Genomic DNA, 20733 nt, shown 5'->3' with positions numbered 1-20733 from the left:
TTACCCTCTACCCTGGCTTCCCTTCCAACTTTAGTGGACGTGACTACTTCTTCATCGAGTTCTTCCACCCATTCAGCCTCCCCTCAGGAGTCTTCTAGGGATCCTCAGCCGTTAGAGGGGGAGCCTTCTTCTGATGAGGATGATTTACCTTCCCTTGGTGAGGGGGATTCCTTTCCACAAATAGGTGCTTTGTAGGTTCCGGAGGCTACTCGGTCTCCCTCACAACAGGAGGAGTCTCTTAGGATTCCTTGGTGGTATAGGCAACTTATGCAGGATTCTGGTGTTAGTCACTTTCCTGCTACTCCTTTAGGTCCATGCAGATCAGGCTAATTATGGGCCTAGCAGGATAGCTCACTCTATGTGAACTATTCTCTTATGTCACAGATCCTTTAAGATTCCGAGCCTTCTATGGTTGCGGAGGCTTTAGCACAGGATGTTTGGAAGACATGCTGTGCAGTTTGAGTTTGATTCCATCGCACAAAATCAGACTTGGAAGCTCATACTGCGTCCCAAGAAGCAGAAGGTGATAGGTGTGAAGTTGGTTTTTAAGACCAAGTACCTTGCCAATGGTTCCCTGGACAAGCACAAAGCTAGGACTATTCGAGTTATCTTAGCTCTTGCAGCCCACCATCGTTGGCTTGTTTTATCAGATGAACGTCAAGTCAGCCTTCTTGAATGGCATCCTTGAGGAGGAGATTTATGTTTCCTAGCCTCCAGGTTTTCTTGTGCAGGGGAAGGAGGATCATGTCTACAGGTTGTGGAAGGCCCTTTATGAACTGAAGGAGGCTCCTCATGCTTGGTACTGGAGGATTGATTGCTTCTTCTCGTAGAGTGGTTTCCATCACTCCGATCATAACCCCAACCTATACTTTCCGGTTGAGGGCAGCTGCTGTGTTTTGCTGATTTTGTATGTTAATGATCTTATTGTTACAGGGAGCGATACTCAAGAGGTGGATCACACTCGGACTATTTTGAGGCAAGAGTTTGACATGACCGATCTTGGGATCCTTCACTTCTTTCTTGGATTGGAGATCTATTTGATGGCACAAGGCATTTTTATTTTGCAGCATAGGTACATCTCCGAGCTTCTTTCCGAGTTTCATATGGCCGAGTGTCGGCCTATTTCTTGCTCCATGGACCCTGAGTCCAAGTTTGTGGCAGATGGAGTTCCCCTTACAGATCCCACCCATTACAGATGCCTTGTTGGCTCTCTTATCTAGCTTATTCACATAGGTCAGAATATTTCTTTTGTGGTGGCTTTGTTGTCTTCTTTCATGAAGACTCCTACACAAGATCACTAGAGGGCTACCTTGCGTGTTCTTCGGTATTTGCAAGGGACTCGATCCTACAGGATCATGTATGAAGAGGGGGTCACTCTCTCTGCATGGAGTGATTCTGATTGGGCAGGTGATGTGGATTTATGATGATCCACTACAGGCTATGCTTTCTAGAACCCTTGGATCGAGAGTTATCTCTTGGAGCAGCAAGAAGCAACCTACTATGGCTCTTTCTTCCATAGAGGCTGAGTATTGAGCCTTATGTATGATCACTATGAAGGCAGTTTGGCTCCGTCGTATGTTGGTAGAGATTGGCTTTCCACAGAAAAGACCTATGGAGGTATGCGTGGAGAACCAGAGTGCCCTTGCTCTGGCCAAGAACCCGGTGTTTCATGCTCGCACGAATCACATTGAGGTTCAGTACCACTATGTTCGAGAGTGGATCGTGGATTCGGAGTTGGCGGTGGCCTATTGTCCCACGGAGGACAATGCAGTTGATCTCTTCACAAAGCCTTTGCCTTAGGCTTCTTTGCTTCATCACATGAGGTTGTTAGGTTTTCAGACATTCCCACGATCTAAGAGGGGGTGTTAGCCTGCCCTATTTTGTATGTCAGTCTATCATCTCCTAGTTGTGAGCTTCTGTCAGAGTCTAGTAGGAGACAAAGGAGCCTTGCCAGTTTGTTCAGTATTTATGCGTTTGTGCATTTCACTCTCAAGTGCGTGTTGGCCCATTTTAGGGCGCATTTTCCTAGCTGACCCATTTTAGGGCAATCAGCCAATTTCTGGCAGGCCGCCAGCTAGTCGGCCTGATTTAGGAGGAGAGGGCTATTTATAGCAGCCCTCTTGGTCAACTCACTCTTTCCTGGAGATTCAGCACACATTGCTCCCGCTCCTCTCCGACATTGGTACTACCACACATTTCAGCCTAATCTAGTGCCCTCACTGATGCTCCGGGCTGTGTGTAGGGACTGATCAGTCCACACCCTTATATTCAGGATTTATTTTAGTTAGTGCAGTATTCTTCCTTTTGCTCTCTCTCTCTTGGATCAGAGATGCTTGGGATTTTTCCTCTTGGAGCTCCAGAGGCGCAGAGCAACAATTCTACGGAGTAGGAGGCCCCCACAGCTCGGCTCACATAGACAGAGAGCAGTCACTGACTTTTTCATGGATACACGACAGAGTATGGCAGATACCACTACTACTGCCACACAGCCTACAGGAGTACATCATCATTGGACCTCATCTTCCGTAGGTGTCCCTTTGGATAGAGCAGTGGCACTTAGCCGGTCTAGGCGCCCACTTCCACCCGGACGAAGGCCTAGACATCCACACCACAGACAAATTAAAGCCATCATTGAGCGCCACAGGAGACAGATGCCAAGACGCCTCAACTATGCAGAGATACACCTCCCTAGAGAACAGACATATCATTGATGGAGAGTTTTCCTTTCTCTACTCTCACTTTCAGATCACTGACATGTTTCCCTTTTATGGGACACTATTTCATTTCCTTTTCAGTCTTATAGGCATGTTTTTCATCTTTTTTCTCGTTCTAGATGAGAAACACACCATCATTGTATGTACTGCTTTGGTCTCATAGGCCACATTGGCCTTTTAGAGACATTAATATACTCTCTCTCTCTCTCTCTCTCGTTGAGCTAAAACACGCTTTTCAGCTGATTAGCATTCTTAAACAGCCCCAAAACACATCTTATTAATGAAAAAAAAGGGGAGTAGTCCGAGAGAGTTTCAGTGGCCTCCCAAAAACCCTAATTTTTGGGGCACCCTTCCACATCTATAAATAGATAGGCTGCCCCCATTCAGTCCTCATTTTGTCTGTGCAGGTTTCACACTCTCCAGTACAGATTTCAGTCATTAGTCTACCTCCATGTGGCTGTCCAGCCTTCGTGACTGCTGCCACCTCTCCCTCCATCCTCGCAGTGCCCTAGCTCTTATAGCATGGATTTGGTAGTGACATGACTTCATCATTGTCAGAGTCAAAAGGGCTGAAGAGAGTGATGGGCATGGAAGGAAAAATTAGAGATGGAGGTTTAAGGAGGGTAGTTACAATAAGAGCAGTATGAGGAGAGTTGCTTAACGTGGAAGATATTATAACTATTCATATGGACCTTCAAAGAGTGGGAATGGAGTTGGATTGTACTTTTCCACTTGGAGTTGTTGTGTTAAGCTTATCAGGAGATAAGAGAGAAGATTGCTAAGGAGTTGAGGCAACTAGGAGTGGACTGAAGGATTGTGTGATTGCATAAGTACTATGGTCTTTGGTTTTTTGATAGTGGTGCTTCTTGGCATATTACATCTTGCAGAGATTTATTTGCTTCTGTTAGTGCTGCTCCAGTGTGCAAGTTTGTACAGTGTGCCAACAATGCATCATACCTTGTTCGAGGTATTGGGGAGATTGTGCCCACAGCCATTGATGGCTCTATTCTCTACCTACAGGGTGCTTTGTTCGTGCCAGGCATAAAGAAGAATTTGCTCTCTATTTCTTCTTTGGCACGTTGTGGATTGTAGGTCACATTTGATGATGACAGATGCATTGTGAGAGACAAAGAACACATGACTTTGGTCTTGACAGGCACTTTATGTTATGGGTTATACGAGTTGGATGCTCTTTCAGTTGATCAATCCGCGTATTTGACATCTACTCTTACTCCTACTATGATACAAGCAGAGTTATGGCATGCTTGGATGGGGCATGTGAACTTTGGCAGCTTGATGCTCTTGTAGCGTACACAGATGCTAGATGGATTACCTCTACTGGAGAGACCTCTTGAGCACTTGTGCGAAGGATGTATTTTGGAAAAAATACATCGTTTTTCATTTCCCTGTGATGTTGCTTTTAGAGCAATAGCTAGGTTGCAGTTAGTACATTCAGATGTATTTGGGACTATGCAGACAAAGTCATTGGGAGGATGTTACTATTTTGTGACTTTTATTGATGACTTTACTCGATTTTTCTGGGTCTACTCTTTGGTCAAAAAGTCAGAAGTGCATGATGCATTCTTGGCTTTTATTACACTTGTTGAAAACCAGTCTGGTTGTAAAATTAAGACTCTCCGTTCGGACCGAGGGGGGGAATACATGTCCTCTATGCTGAATTCTTTTTTGAAGTAGAAGGGCATTGTCCATTAGTACACTACTGCTTATACTCCACAAAAAAATGGGGTTGCAGAGAGGAAGAATTGGTCACTCATGGAGATGGCCAGATGTATGCTAAAGGAAAAGAGCTTGCCTCACAGTTTTTGGATGGAAGCAGTCATGTGTGCTTGCTATGTTTTGAACAGATGCCCCACCAAAGCTTTGAAGAAAATTACACCTTTTGAGGCTTGGAACAGCCGGAAACCTTCTGTTGGACACTTTCGTACCTTTGGGTGTCTTGCATATGCACATATTCCAAAGGTACTCAGAAAAAAGTTGGATAACAAGGCTGCTAAATGCATTTTTGTGGGATACATCAGTGAGAGAAAAGGCTATAGACTCTATGATCCTGTTTCTAAGAAGGTGTTTGTCAGTAGGGATATACTATTTGATGAAAAATCAGAATTGTCCTTGGCTGGTTTAGACACATATCCGGCTGCCCGTGATGTATTTGAAGGGCTCTTTCCCATTACATTTGGTGATTCAGCTAGAGTTTCAGCAAGTGAACTCAATTTTCAGCTAGTTGCTCCTTTGGAAAATGCAGAAAATCAGCCATTGGCTGATCTGAATCTTCAGCAAAGTGCTGCAACTGAAATTCAGCAAGAGCTTATGCACACTTAGGAGGCAAGACAAATGCCTAGATGGTATTTACAGACTATGAAAGATAGTCATCTGGATGCACCCATGGCTGGTCGTACTAGAAGGCAAGCTCGTATGCATGATACTGCACATACCATGGAGTTCATTATGGCAGCAAGCACCCTTGATGATGATGAGCCTGAATGTTTTGAGGATGCACAACAGAGTGTGCATTGGATGGAAGCAATGAAAGCTGAATTGGATTCTATCACTAAGAATCAAACACGGGATTTGGTGTCTTTGCCATTTGGAAAAAAAGCCATTGGAACAAAATGGGTCTACAAGCCGAAACGGAATGCAGATGGATCCATTGACAAATACAAGGCAAGGCTTGTAGCTAAAGGCTATGCATAGAAGAAAGGCATTGACTATGAGGAGACATTTGCTCCTACTTCCCGCATGACGACCATTAGGTCTATGGTTTCTTTGGCTGCTCATTATGGATGGATTGTACATCAGTTGTATATTAAAATTGCATTTTTACATGGAGAACTTCATGAGGAAGTATATATACAGCAGCCCATTGGTTTTGCAGTTGAGGGCTTGGAACACTTGGTTTGCAAGCTGAAAAAAGCTTTGTATGGTTTGAAACAAGCTCCTAGAGCTTGGTATGCAAAGATAGATGCTTTCTTGCCTAGCCAAGGGTTCATAAACAGCTCATCTAAGTCTACCCTTTACATATGTAAAGAGGGGGGATCCATGCTGATCATTTGTCTTATGTTGATGATCTCTTGCTTACAGGGACACATGCTAATCAGATTTCAGCATTTAAACAAAATTTCCAGCAAACTTTTGACATGTCAGACTTGGGGTCTTTGCATTATTACTTGGGCATTCAATTCATACATGATGCTAGAGGTATTGGGTTATCACAGTCAAGATACATTGGTAAACTTCTTGAGAAGTTTGGTTTACAAGATTGCAAGCTAGTGTGTACACCAATGGAACCTGGACTAAAGCTATCATTACATGATGATAGTGATTTGTTTGATATACACACATATGCTTCAACAGTTGGATATCTTATTTACTTATGCAACACTAGGCCGCAAATACAGTTTGTAGTTTCAGCCCTAAGCAAATATATGCATCAGCCACGCATGTCACATTGGCAAGCTGTTAAGCGTTTCTTCCATTACTTGCAGGGTACTAGATCTCTTGGATTGCTTTACACCAAGGGGGGACCACTGCGGTTACATGCTTACAGTGATTCTGATTGGGCTGGTGATTATGATTCACGTCACTCCACTAGTGGCAATTGTTTCTTTCTTGGCTTATCTTGCATATCTTGGCTTAGCAAGAAACAATCCACTGTTTCCACATCGTCTTGTGAAGCTAAATACAAGGTAGCTTTCACTACCACAGTTGAATGCGTATGGATTAGATGCTTGCTAGCTGATCTGGATGTATTTGTTACGGAGCCTACTCCTTTGTTCACTGACAGTCAGAGTGCCATTGCAGTGGCACGGAATCCAGTGTTTCATGCACGCACGAAACACATTGAGATATATTATCACTTTGTCAGAGAGAGGCTACATGCATGTGATATAAGCCTTGTCTATTGTCCTACCACCAGTAATGTGGCAGACATCTTCACTTCGCAAGCCGCTAAGGTAGCTCATCTGTACTCAACTTCTGTACTAGACAATGCAATAGCAGGCTATTTCTTACTCTGCCAACTGATCATACTGCTGCCCAATCCAAATGCATAACCACTAGTTGACCTCTTGTCATAAGTACAACCAGCCCAATCAGGATTAGTAAACCCTGCCAAGTCAAGAGATTTTCCATATGCATAAAACAACCCATAATCTGTAGTATCCTTTACATATCTCATGATCCTCCTGACTGCATCTAAATGTGGTTTGCGAGACTTCTACATGAACTTACTAATCAACCCTACTACATAACATAAGTCAAGATAGGTAATAGTCAAGTATATCAAGCTGCCCACCATCTGTCGATACATGGTCACATTCTCTATGTCATTTCCAACTGCAGCTTGACATTCTGATCAAGAGGTATCTCCATAGGCTTGCATTCAGCCATACCATACTTCTGTAACATGTCATGAGCATATTGCTTCTGTAGCAGCCATATACCTTGAGGCGTAGAGACTACCTCAATCCCAAGAAAATACTTTAGTTCACCAAGGTCTTTGACTCTGAATTCAGCCTGTAAACATGATTTAATTTCAGCAATGCCCTCTTCATAATCTGCAGTGATGATAAGATCATCTATATAAACCACTAGAAACACATATCCATGATTTGTCTTCTTCGTGAACAGACTGTGATCTGCATCACCTAATCTAAATCAATGTTGTTATAAATAACTGTTGATCCGAGCATTCCATGCTTTAGGTATCTTTTCCAGTCCATATAAAGCCTTTTTTAGCTTACATACATGTGTAGAAAAGTCCAGGTGAACATAGCCTTTAGGCTGTTCCATATATACTTTCTCAACCAAATCACCATTCAAAAAAGCATTCTTGACGTCCATTTGCTAAATTTCCAGTCTTTGCATGCTGCCAAAGCAATGACAGTTCTGACAGTTGCCATTTTAGCCACCGGACTGAAAGTCTCCTCATAGTCAAGGCCATATTGTTGTGCATACCCTTTTGCAACCAGCTTGGCCTTATAGCGTTCTAAGGAACCATTTGACTTGCACTTAACCTTGTACACTCATTTGTAGCCAATGGGGACTTTGCCTTGAGGCAACTCAATCAATTCCTATGTCTCATTTTCAGCCAGGGCTGCATACTCCTCATCCATGGTAGTACACCAATTATCATTTGTAACTGCATCATCAAACTTTGTAGGTTCTTTGTAACCTGTCACACTAGCCATATATGCATAATGGCGGGCTGAATAACCAGTGTATGTAAACCTGTCAACTGGTTTTCTGTCTCTCTCACATCTTCGTAACTATGGCTCACTCTGAGCTTGCCTCTCATGAGGCGGTACATGACGACTTTGCCTTGCTCTAGGTGTCATAATAGACGGAATGCCCAACTCACTATATCCAAACTGTCGCTATTAGATGACTCATAACCTGCTGTAAGTAGACTTGTCACATCCTCAAGCATATTTTCTTTTCCCTTATCCAATCTCCCCCTCATTGACATATCTGTGTCAGTGGATATAGAAGTATGACTTCGCAAGTGTCCTGAGACCAAGGAATTACTGTAGGTGACCTATCACCTGTAGGACCACTCATAGATGTACTCACTGTAGGTGTATTTTTAGCATTACTAGTTGTGATAGATCCATTAGTAGCCACTGCAACCGGATTATCATACCACGATGCTAGCTCATAAAAAACAAACATCTCTGCTAATCAATGTCTCATGTCTAGACGGTACATAACACTTGTAAGCTTTCTAGTCTTGTGCATAACCAAGAAACACACTCTTGACAGCTTTAGGATCCAATTTCTTTCTCTTTTCATTAGAAACATGCACATATGCAATGTTGCCAAATACCTTCAAGTGTGAATTGTCAGGCTTATGACCATACAACCTCTCATATGGAGTTACATCACGAATCCCTGCTGTAGGGGTTCTATTCAGCACATAGACAGTAGTCACTACTGCTTCAACCCAATAACCATTCAGCAAACTCTTCTCATTCAGCATAGCTCTTGCCGATTCCATCAGTATCCTATTTTTCCTTTTTGCTACACCATTTTGCTGCGGTGTATAGCTACAAGTTAACTGTCTTCTGATCCCATGTTTAGCAAGGTACCTGTCAAAGTAATTAGAGGCATATTCTCCACCTCCATTTGATCTAAGACATTAAATTTTACAGCTCAACTCATTTTTAGCATGCTTCTTGAAGTCCTTGAATGCATCAAACACATCATCTTTATGTTTCAATATGTAAAGCCAAGTATATCCGTTGAAATCATCAATGAAGGATACATAGTAACGAGCACTACCAAACGAAGCATTATGAGACGGACCCCATACATTTGAATGTATCAATTGCAAGGGTCGTGAGCTATTCCGTGCATGTCTCATAAATAGAAACTGTGCTTGCTTTCCAAACTGACATGCATCATATATATGTCCAAAGTCATGATACTTGAACTTAGGTAGTCCAAGCACAATTTTCTTCTGCTGTATAGATTTCAGCTTTTATACATTCACATGGCCAATCCGCTTATGCCATATCTTAACATCCCGTATAGCACCATCATCATGTGCAAACATGACTGTTTTCAATTCTGGAATTGGCGCATCAAGAGTAAACATTCTGCCATCTCTTTGGCCTCTAGCAATCAATTTGCAGCCATTATCATATTCTTCAACAAAGCATCCATCTCTATTAAATCTCACCTGCAGATTCTGTTCTGCCATCTGTCCAACTGACAAAATATTCTTGGTTATTGTAGGTACATGTAGTACATCATGCAAGCTCTTTTTCTTGCCATCAGGTATCAACAACGGAACAATTTGTGTGTGTTGAATATCATGTTGGGTGTCATTCCCAGTACACATATAACCGTGTGAACCTGCAACCATCTTATCAAACCATTCTCCATGGGGTGTCATGATTTGAAGCCCCTGAATCAATGTACCATCTCTCATCTCTCTTCTACCTAGATACATTCTTAGACACATGCTGCATGATAAACAACTTGCCAACTTGCTCATCATGAGAACCGCTAGAAGATGCATAGTGCCCATGCCGTTTGCCCTTTATCTTCATATCTCCCTGTTTCTTGTAACAATCCTTTGCAATGTGTCCATATCTGTTGCAGTAATGACAGTCCTTATCTCTGTTTGACTAATCATTTGACTGCCATGAACCAGATCCACCACCTCTACCATGGGGTAATCTCCCCCTGCCTCTAAAGCCGCCAAATCCACGCTGGCCCTGTGTATTTGTGCCATGCCAGGCATTTTGCTGATGCTATCCATAAGTGTTGCGAGTGTCTCCTCGACCTCGACAAGAGCCACGGCCTCTGCCGCCTTTGCTACGTTGGCTAGAGTAAAAAATAGTGTCTTTGCTTTGAGATGTACTAGAACATGTATTTAGCCCAAGCTTAACTTCCTTATGCAGCAACAAAGCAATCAACTCATCCCAATCAGGGGATTCAGCTCTCACAGAAATAGACGTATCAAATGCTTTATACTCTTTGCCAAGTCCATTCAATGTAACTGCAATCATATCATTCTCAGACATTGAAGATCCAATGGTGGCAAGCTGATCCGCTATGTTCTTAATCTCTGTAGTGTAGGCCTGAATTCTTCTGCCATTCCTAAACATGTTATTGAATTGTTGCTTTAGCTGAATCGTTCTTGCATGTGTTACATTTCCATAATTCTTCATGAGTATGTCCCATGTATCCTTATGGTGGCAAGATGATTTGCTATGTTCTTGATCTCTGTAGTGTAGGCCTGAATGCTTCTGTCATTCCTAGACATGTTATTGAACTATTGCTTTAGCTGAATCTTTCTTGCATGTGTTACATTTCCATAATTCTTCATGAGTATGTCCCATGCATCCTTTCAGGAACTGCATCCAATAATCTGTATAGCCATAGCATCTGATATACATAAGGAAAACTAATGTAACACCTTGCATGCTCTCTCAGTCCATAGCTTATGAGCCCTTTTCTGATAATTTGTCGGATTCCTTTCATGCATTTCAGGTTCAGCCTCATTACCTGTACATAAGTCCCAATAACCTCTGTCAACCAAAAAATTCTTCATACGGAACTTCCATAAAGCAAATTTTTTGTTGTTTAGCTTTTCTTCCACAATTTGAGTGATATTGTCAATGCCTTGAGCATTTACCATAGTTGCAGCTTAGGTATTCAGTGATGTATACAATCTGTAAGTATCTGACTTCTTTTCCTACAGTTTAGGACCAGTTTCCTGCTATTCAGGACAGTTTCTTGCAATTCAGGATAGTTTTTCTGACAACCTGCTTGCTGTAAACTGTATTCCAACAATGAAATAACACACTCAATTGAGCATAAACCAAGCTCAAGTCAGTTCAAAATGTTCTATCGTAGTGCCAAAACATCCCAGCAAAAAACTATATCCATACAAGTATCAATGTTTGTGCTGTATGCAAGTAGTAGTACCAAACACAGCCAACCCACTGGTGTAACCGGCAGTATTTTCTATGTTAAAAGAAGAGTATTCGGACCTCAAAACAGCCCCAAAACATCTCATTCAGTTTCCACTCTATGCAGGAGTTGATACATGTCCAAACAGTTAGAATATATTGCATGTATGTCAAGTGAAGATGATAGGTATCCTTCCTACAGACAATAACCAGTCAATACCCTAGTATAACCAGCAACAAATCAGTTCAAACTTCGGAATTTCAGCACTCACAATATCCCAAAAAGCATCTACCACTCAAGTGGTATGATCCAAGCATTTGTAGCAAATAAGCATCACAGATACTTCAACCCTGTAGGTATATTGTTTCCAAATTCAGGACAACAACTAGTTCACTGTTTCCAATCTACAAATAAGCTCCAAAACTGAGCATTTAACACTCCAATATCATGCTCAAATGCATGATAAAAAGAGCATATACATTGTTAGGATGAAAGCCACCAGTGCCCCGGAATCACCTACTGTTTACTACAGTAAACAGCCAGTCTGCACAGGTCTATGCTGAATATCTCAAAATTTATGAGGAATTTGAAAAAAAATTATTCTGCAAAGTTGTAGACCACGTCAAAACGGTCAGGAGCAATAATGGGGCCGTTTCTCCAAAAACCATTTCTGTAGCAAGATATAGCTTCTGCAAAAAAAATGGGCTGCAGGCACAGTCTCCTTTGATGATGTTTTCTTCAGATCTGACGTCTTGATGTCAAATGGCCACTGCCAAGCCTTGAGGCTTCAGGCATTCAAGCTCTGATAGCATGTTGGAAGAGAGGGAGAGATGAGCCTTAGCTCATTGTTGTTCTTCTTTCATTATTCTTCCATCATACAACTAAAAGAGACTTACACACACAGGTATGACTAACCAAGACTAACTATGGTTAAGTCATTGAATACACCAACTTATTGAATGTCACACACGTGTACAGCTATATCTAGCTAATGTCGGTCATTCACATAAAGATAGACTGACTGAAGAGTAACCGGAGCTTGATATTCTAACAAAGGAAACATTGGGTCGTTTCATGAGATGCAAGGATGAAGAAGAGCTTGGATAGGGATTACCTTGGCAGTCCAGTGACTCACTTTGGCCACTACTTACCCATTTACAAAGGTCTATTACTCACTTGAGATTAATCCAAGAGACACAAGATAAAGAGGGGGGTTAATGTAAGCAAATACAATTGATTTAGGATTAGTTACAATACATTAGGAGGCAAACGAGGTATTAATTTTCAGTGGACACATGCATATAACAAGGGATTGAACTAATAAAGTCTATGTAACCTTTAATCTCTCCAAAAAAAGGATTAAGCTCAGTAAGTGGGTGGATTAAGATGAGAGATTAAGATCAGATTGATATACCTCTTCAGTGTTTGGGGAAGATAGTTGAAGCATAACCCATCATGATGCCAATTGCTCCATCAAGCAAGTCCAGTTGGTTGAAGCACTCCAATGGATAAAGACTTCAAGCATTCGGATGCTTCCACTGATGATGGGGCTCTCGTGTTTGCTCCTGAGATTTAGTCTCAAAATGGAAAGCTTCAATAGAGTCTTCATGGCTGCCCACAAGAATCCCATGCATGCTGAGCTTCATGTCCTTAATCTGGTTAAAAGGAGGCAAAAGGGGTGAAGGATCTCTTGAGGACTGAGCTTTCAGAGGTTTTTGGCTGAATTAAGAGCTTGGGCTTAGCTTTAATGGCTATCCTCCAACAGTGTACAGTAGGGTGCTTCATCAAGAAGGAGGCGAGCAAGAAGGGGGGGGGTTGTATGCCCCAAGGCTCCTTGCACCAGGACCAGTAGGAAAGGAGCAGGGACTGAGGAGCAGGCAATAGGCAGCTCAGTGCAAAATGTGCTGTATTTTTATGAAAAACTGCCTGTTGTCCACGTGGACTGGAGTCTAGCCACCACAAGGGTGCTTAACAGGTGGAGAATCACTCTTGGAAGCTTGTGGAGTAGCTGGATGTTGGGACTGAAGGTTGGTTGCAGTAGGAGGAAAGGATTTGGGAGCACTCCACCATGGGATCTTTAGGGAAAAGCTTGTTGGGGAAGAGTGATTTTTTCCTCCCCTAAACTCGTGAATCTCCAACTTGCCCTTGAACGCCTAAAATTTCCATGAAAAGAAGTGCTGACCTGCCAAGTTAGCCATTTTACCTCCAGATATGTTTGAGTCTCCAACCATAGCTCTTGCTTCCTCCAAAAAGCTGAGACTAACTGTGGTCATTTTTGCTCTACCTGTACCTGTAACCTGAGTAACTAGGGCTTTGGGATCTAAAAAGAGAGAAAGAAGAAAGGACCAAAGCCTGATGCTTTGATACCACTTGTAATGAATGAAACTAAGAGGTGAGATGAGAATGAGTTGAAGAGAGAGAAAGAGAGCAAGAGGGAGAGAAAGTAAGTCTAGAGGAATGAAAGGTGTGGAAAGAATGGAATGCAAAAGACAAAAATGTGATGTATATGTTGTTTGCAGTCATTGATAACACTATGTTAGGTTATATCAGAAATGTAGAAACTTCACATGTAGCTTGGACAATATTCAAAAATATGTTTTTAGTAAATACAAAGGCATAGAAGATTCAACTCAAGCAGGAGTTGAATACCTTAAAGAAAGAGAAGATATCTATAAATGAGTATGTTTTGAAGATGAGAAGCATTGCAGATGCCTTAGCAGCTATTAATGCAATGCTTGATAATGATGATTTGGTCTCATCTACTATGGATATACTTAATAATGGGAAGGCTTGAAAATGTTTTATTACTTCTTTGTATGTACAAAAGTTGATTCTAAATTTTGACGAGTTGGTCTCTCTCATGATCATTGAAGAGATCAACATGTAGGGTGAATCATCTTAAATAACTAGTAAATAGATCTAAGTATTTTACTTAAGTTTAGGAAGGGGATGTGACAAATTCTTTTCAAGAGATCGCGCTATGGGTCGTGCTAGTAGTAACCAACAAAACAAATTAAATCAACAGTTTAGAGATATACAGATTTTGGGAGGCCATGTCGATTCTAGAGGTAGGGGGAGCTCTAGAGAAGGAGGTGGATGGCAAAACGGAGGTTCTAGCAATTTTGGTATTGTCTGCCATTAGTGTGGAAGAATTGGTTATATTGCAGCCCATTGTTTTGATAAGAAGAATGATATTCGTAGTAACAAGTTGCATTAAAGAAATTATGCATCGTTTTCAAGATAGAATGATGAAAAAAATGAGCCTTTTTTATCATGTAGTATATGATGCATGTTGTTATAGGAAAGGGGGTATGTGATAATGTATGGTATGTTGATTAGGGTGTATCTAATCATATGACCAGGCATACTAAATGATTTGGATAGATGCATAATTTACAAAGTCTAGGTAATATAGGGATAGGTGATAATTTGTGTTATCCGATTTTACATATTGAAAAAGTTTCTTTGTTCTTGCATGATAGTTAGATAAAGTGTTAGACAAAGTGTTTGTCAGATGCTTTATATGTGCTATCCATCACAACGAATTTGATATCTATTGGTCAAATGGTAGAGCAAGGGTTGTAGGTTAGATCTAATATGAAGGGCTGTTTTGTTGAAGAATTTAATAATAAGTATAAGTTGATTGCAAAAAGAAGTAGAGTTGGCCATATGTCTACCTTGGATGTTGAAATTCTTACTATAAATACTGCTATGTGTGCTAAGACAACGGTATGGCCACAGACATTGAAACATGGCACAAACGTATTGAACATGCAAATCTACAAAGGCTAAAAGTAATGCAATCCAAAGGGTTGGTTACCATGTTGCCTACATTTAGAGTTGTAGAATTACATAAAGTTTATAAAGCATATTAGTTTGGGAAGTATGCAAGGCAACTATTTTCACATGACAATGATGCAAGCAAGAATGTATCTCTTAGTGGGAGTTAAGTATTTTGTCACATTCATTGATGATTGCTCTAGAAAACTCTGGGTACATTTTATGAAGAAAAAGAGTGAAGTGTTTGAGCATTTTAAGACTTTCAAGGCTATTATTAAAATAGAAACAAGCTTGAAAGTTAAGTGCTTTGAGGTTAGATGGAGGGAGAGAATACCTCTCTAATGAGTTCAATGATTTTTTTAGGTCTCATGGATAAAGCGACAATTTACATATAGGGTCTTACAACAAAATGGATTTGTAGAAAGGAAAAATAGACATATATTGCAGAAGCTACATGGGGATTGATTGTTGAAAAAAATATACCCAAGCATTTTTTGTCTGAGCCTGTTCATACTGCTCTCTACATTATGAACTCATTTTCCACAGCTGTAGTTCATGGTATGAATCTTGAAGAATGTTTTATAGGTGAGAAACTTGATGTATTACACTAAAAAAGTATTTGGTTATATTGCATATGTTCATGTGCCTGATGAGTTAAGAAAAAAATGGGACCCAAAGGCTGAAAAATGTATTTTCATTGGATACTCTACTGAGTAGAAATGATATCGTTATTATAACCCTATTACTGGTGAGTTTCAGGCGAGCAAGGATGTTATTTTTTATGACATGAGCAGTTGGTATATCTAGTGTAGATACATTGGATGATGTTGATGATCATGATAGTCACGTGCTGATAGAAAAGCAAGAATCACACTCTTAGTGGATTAAAGACATCATCTGATAGTAGAACTACAATTAGTCGTTGGTCTTGGAGACTAAGAAGCAGCCCAACTTCTTTAGGTGTCTCATGTAGTGTGTAGGTAATGACAAAGGGGTGAAGAAAGTATCAAATGAAAATAATACATCTACTAGTTATGCAAGTTTTTATGGAGACTCTAGTAGCTTAGAGAGCTTAGATAATGCGCTTGGTATTCCTTCAATCAGGATACCAAGTGTACAGAGATCACATGGTAATGTAAGGCTCCATTGAGTGATCCAGTGGTATGCAAGTCTAGTAGGGTGAGATACCTTGTTAAAAGCTTTAGTTTTGAGAGTTATGCAACTCATCATTATGCTTATATGGTAAAGGTAGTTGAGGATATTAATCCCACTTATTTTGAGAAGGTTATTAGCCATGCTGATTGGGATGTAACAATGGATGAGGAGATGGTTATATTAGAGGGGCCAACAGGACTTCGAATCTGGTATCATTGCCCTAGGAAAATAAAGCTATTGGTTGCAAGTGGGTCTATAAAATAAGGTATAATATAGATGATTCTATTAGTAGATATAAGACGAGGTTGCTAGTATAGATTATGAAGAGACATTCAGTCTATTTGCTAGGATGGCAACTGTTGGACACACAATTACTTTGGTAACAGGCAAAGGTTGGATTTTTAACAAATGTATGTGAAGAATACCTTGTTGCATAGTGATAATTGATTTACAAGAAGAGATGTATATGGAGTAGCCAAGAGGTTATGAGGATTTAGAGCATCTCATATACGTGTGCAGGTTAAAGAAGGTGCTCTATGGGCTAAAGCAAGCACCTAGAGCATGGTCTAACAAGATTGGATAGTATCTTGTTAACATTGGCTTTTATGTTTCAGTTGTGCAAATACTCACTTTATGTGAGAAAGAATTATGTAAGTTTTGTTATCATAGTCATCTATGTGGATGACTTGATTATTACAAGAGATAATGACAATGCGATTACTAATGTCAACGGCCTTTTGAAACAAAAGTTTAAGATGAAGGATTTAGGTGAGCTGAGGTACTTCCTTGGTATTGAAGTGATCAGATGTGTTGATGGTATATGTGTGTCCCAAAGACAATATGGTTTGGATATATTATCTAAGTATGATATGATGGCATGCAAGTCTCTTTCAGTGCCATTGGAGCAAAATGTAAAGTTAAGTACTGATGTTGGGGATAAGATAGAAGATTTTACTATGTCCAGGAAGAAAGTAGAGAGTCTGATTTATATAAAAATTACAAGGTTAAACCTGAGCTATGCTTTTGGACTCGTGAGTTAGTTTATGTAGGTACCTAGGAGACGTCATTTGGATACAGTCATATACATATCGAGATATGCGAAGTCTACCTTGCATTATGGATTTTTTAATGGGGTAGGTAATGATATATGGGTGTTTGGGCACACAAATGTAGATTGAATTGGTAGTAAGTCTAATAGAAGATTTAATAGTGAATTCATGTTTTCCCTTGGTAGTGCAGTAGTTACTTGGAGCAGCAAAAAGCAGCCAATGGTTGCTTTATTAAGTATACAGGCTGAGTATAGAGATACTGCTATGGTAGCATGTGAAGTGGTATGGTTGCAAAAATTATTGGGTGATTTAGATGTGTAGGGAGATAGTCGAGTTGTTATTTCCTATGATAACATGAGTAGTCTATAATTGGCTAGGAACCTAGTGCTCCATGCTAGAACAAAACACATTGAGGTGCATTACTATTTTGTAAGAGAGAAGGTACTTGCTGGAGAAATGGACTTGGTATATGTTAGTATACAAGATTAGATAGTTGACATTTTCACAAAGGTATTGGGGGTAGTGAAGCTTTGAAAATTTTGAAGCTTACTTGGAGTTACAAAGATGCAATTGAACTTGAGGGGGAGTGATGAGATGGCAAGCTCAACACTGTTGGACATTGATAATGGATCCCCTAGTTAGATAGGTCTGCACGTCTATACTTAGCAGATTAGTGGTCATTATGATCCTCACATGGATACTGACTTATCACTTATTATACTTGGTTAGTTACACCTACCTACAGTTGGTAATAGTTATTGTACCAATTGATTAGTATAGTTATGTACTGTTTGACTTAGTAGGCCCTGTCTTTTATGTTGTATCTTATCTATACTTTGGGTACATTGTATTGTGTGGGGAAAAAGGAAAAAAAACGAGCAAGAAAATTTTTTGGCCTCCATCTCTCTTCTTGTGTTCTTGAGTGAGCTTCCTCTTGTGTGTTTTGTGTGTGTTTGGCACGGTAGCTCAAGCAAGTCCCCCCACTATGTGATTTGTGTGACAAATTGGACAACGTGAATTAGTACCCACAATAGCTACTATTAACTAGCATCTCAATCAATCAATGCTAGTGTATGGTTTCCACTTGTCATCTTTGACCCTCTCTCCTCTACTTGGCTCTTGTGCTTTACTAAGCAATTTGGTTCTTGATGAGCAAGGATTGGCAACAAGAGGAAAGAAAAACATAGGAGTGCATTGAAGAATTCTTGATTGAATATTTTAGGTAGTTTTATTCTTAAGTGTATTGGAAGTTCCACACATGCCCATCAAACTGCATGCAATTAAGCTTGTGATCCTACACATAATTTCTAACAAAGAATTAAATTGCATTGATAGGTTGCATGATCGAGTTAATAGAGTGTCTCTATCATTCACTAGGAGACCATCACAATAAACTATGAATTCATCAATGACTTGCTATATCAGTAATCCAATGCATACTCCTTGTTTTCAAGCACGTGTAAGACATGTATAAGAAAATATGAAGGAGAGTACATGAGAATACACATTTTGAAAAAAAACATATGAAGATGAGGGCATGTAGTTGATTGTTCATTTTTCCTAAATTGATAAAATCATTCTCATATTTTTCTTGCTTCAGGTTTTTTGTGGGCTTAACCAATCTACAGGAGAACTCATGGCTGTGAAGCAGTTAAAGCTTGGTAACTCAACTAATGACCAAGAAAAATCTTTCTACTTGGCTACTTTAGAGAGGGAGATCTCCTTGTACAAAAACATGAGGTATAAGCATATTGTAGGATACATTGACATGGACAAAGATGAAATATCAGGATACCTTTATATATTCTTAGAATATGTTTCTGGGGGATCTATCCAAAGGTAAGGTGCTTTTCATTTCTTGTTGAATAAATGCCATGTTTTTGGCTGCCATTTATTTGCTTTAGTAATGTGAGACTCTTGAGTGTATTCAAACCTGTCATTAACAAAATCTAGCACCATCTCATAAATTTCTTTGATCATCTCTACTTGTAGTACCTAAGCCATTGTTGAAGTCAAAAGAGCTTCAAAGTGATGCCCAAAGGACATTTCATATAGGGTTTGACATGTAGAGTAATAAACAAAGTTATTCAAAACATAGGATGTCTAGTTGCTGCTGATCATGATTGTAGCACTTAAGGAACTCAAAGGACAAGTGATTGTTGATCTTTGTGTTGGTAGGCTCAATAGAGTAGGTACTCTAGGGTGTCGTGCTTTGCGTAATGCTGTAGCTCTATCAACTGTGATGCCGCCTGATGATGTTCCTCGACGATGCCTATCAGTAGGAGATGTAGTGTTTGGGGTGGCAGCATCTGGGGGATTAGCTACATTGAAAAAGTCTATAATTGTTCTCTAGAGGGGTGGAGGAGGCTAGGGTCGCCTCCTATCCCGTAACAATACTGCTTTGCACCGCTGGAGCCCAATAAGAAAAGGCCCAAACATCTTTGGTCCTCATAGTCCATCACCCGTCTTAGTGGTCCAAATCCCTCCTAAATATTGAGATATTTGCAATCACACCTACTTCAGTCCCTTTGTAAGGAGCAGTGAGGGCTGAGGACCAGAATCCCATATGCACAGTAGGAGAAAGTGCCACCACTCAATTCCTAAAAAGCATTGTACTTGCATTCTTTTTCTATTGCAATGATAGTACTATTTTCTTTCCAGTAAAGTGTCTATGTCACTTTACACACACAAGATTGTGTTTATGAGTCCAAGTCTTAATCTTGGAACCTAATTCACTTGTGTGACAATTTGTCTTTGTCAGGGTCAATGTCTTCATGAGTTTCTTCTTCCTCTTTTAACCTCCATAGCTTCTGCATCTGCCATGCTCTAGATCCTGCATATTTTAACATGGTATCAGAGCATAGTCAGGCATGGCACTGCTCCTCTAGCTCCATTCTACTCTCATCTAGCTCAGCTTGAGCTCATTCTAGCTCAGGTTAAGTCTAGGAGCTCATCTCCTACTCCTTCCTCTCCATTTGACCTTGTGGCAGCCATAGCCACCCTGCACCTATCCCGCTTCAAGCCCTTAGATGTCTTCAACCAGAAGAGATCCCGACAAGCCTTCTTTTGGAGAAGTGTTGGCCTGCTCCTGGAGCTCCTCCTTGTCACCTCAGAGTTCAACATTAGGCCATTTCAAACTCAGCATTGAGATTCTTCACAGTTGTTGCCCTGTGTGTCTGCCATAGCCTGCGGGACCTACCTGACTTGGAGGGCTGAGATCTCTTCAACCAAGGCACATCTCCCAGAGCTTCCTTCTATGAAGGTTTTTCCTAGGTCAAGGCACTCCGTCCTATCATAAAAATCGTCTAGATTCATGCACGCTGAGACCAACATTGGAGAAAATGTCGAAAACTGTCGCAAAATGCGCATGCTGTTGTCGTCCGCCTTGCGCGCTTAAATCCGTCATCAATCATCTCCATCATCATGGGGCTTTGGTAGAGCATGAAGAGAGCTTCATTTCCATAATTTAAAAAAAAAAAGATCCACTGTAGCTCCCACAATCAGCAAAAAACTAGGGCTGGGTCAAAACTCTAATCCAGGAAGCCATAGCCAAACTTCACTGAAGCTAAAAAATCTCATCATTTTCTCTCTCTTGC

General features: G+C 40.5%; 1 protein-coding gene across 4 annotated transcripts in view; it reads left to right on the top strand.

The window, feature by feature from the left end:
- Nucleotides 1-20733, top strand: part of LOC148028540 (uncharacterized) — a 162838-nt gene that overhangs the window by 26656 nt on the left and 115449 nt on the right. For all 4 annotated transcript variants that reach the window (XR_015692502.1, XM_087688820.1, XM_087688823.1 and 1 more), the window contains exon 6: nucleotides 18738-18976. Coding sequence is in view for 3 of the 4 variants with exons in the window: in XM_087688820.1 (XP_087544946.1) it covers nucleotides 18738-18976 (239 nt within the window). In the remaining variant the exon portion in view is untranslated. The remainder of the gene's footprint in view (nucleotides 1-18737; nucleotides 18977-20733) is intronic.

Source organism: Lygodium microphyllum, chromosome 11, assembly GCF_053477565.2.
Source record: "Lygodium microphyllum isolate KBCC chromosome 11, Lygodium_microphyllum_v1.1.10, whole genome shotgun sequence".
Taxonomy (NCBI): Eukaryota; Viridiplantae; Streptophyta; class Polypodiopsida; order Schizaeales; family Lygodiaceae; genus Lygodium; species Lygodium microphyllum.
This window is presented reverse-complemented; position numbering and strand designations above follow the sequence as displayed.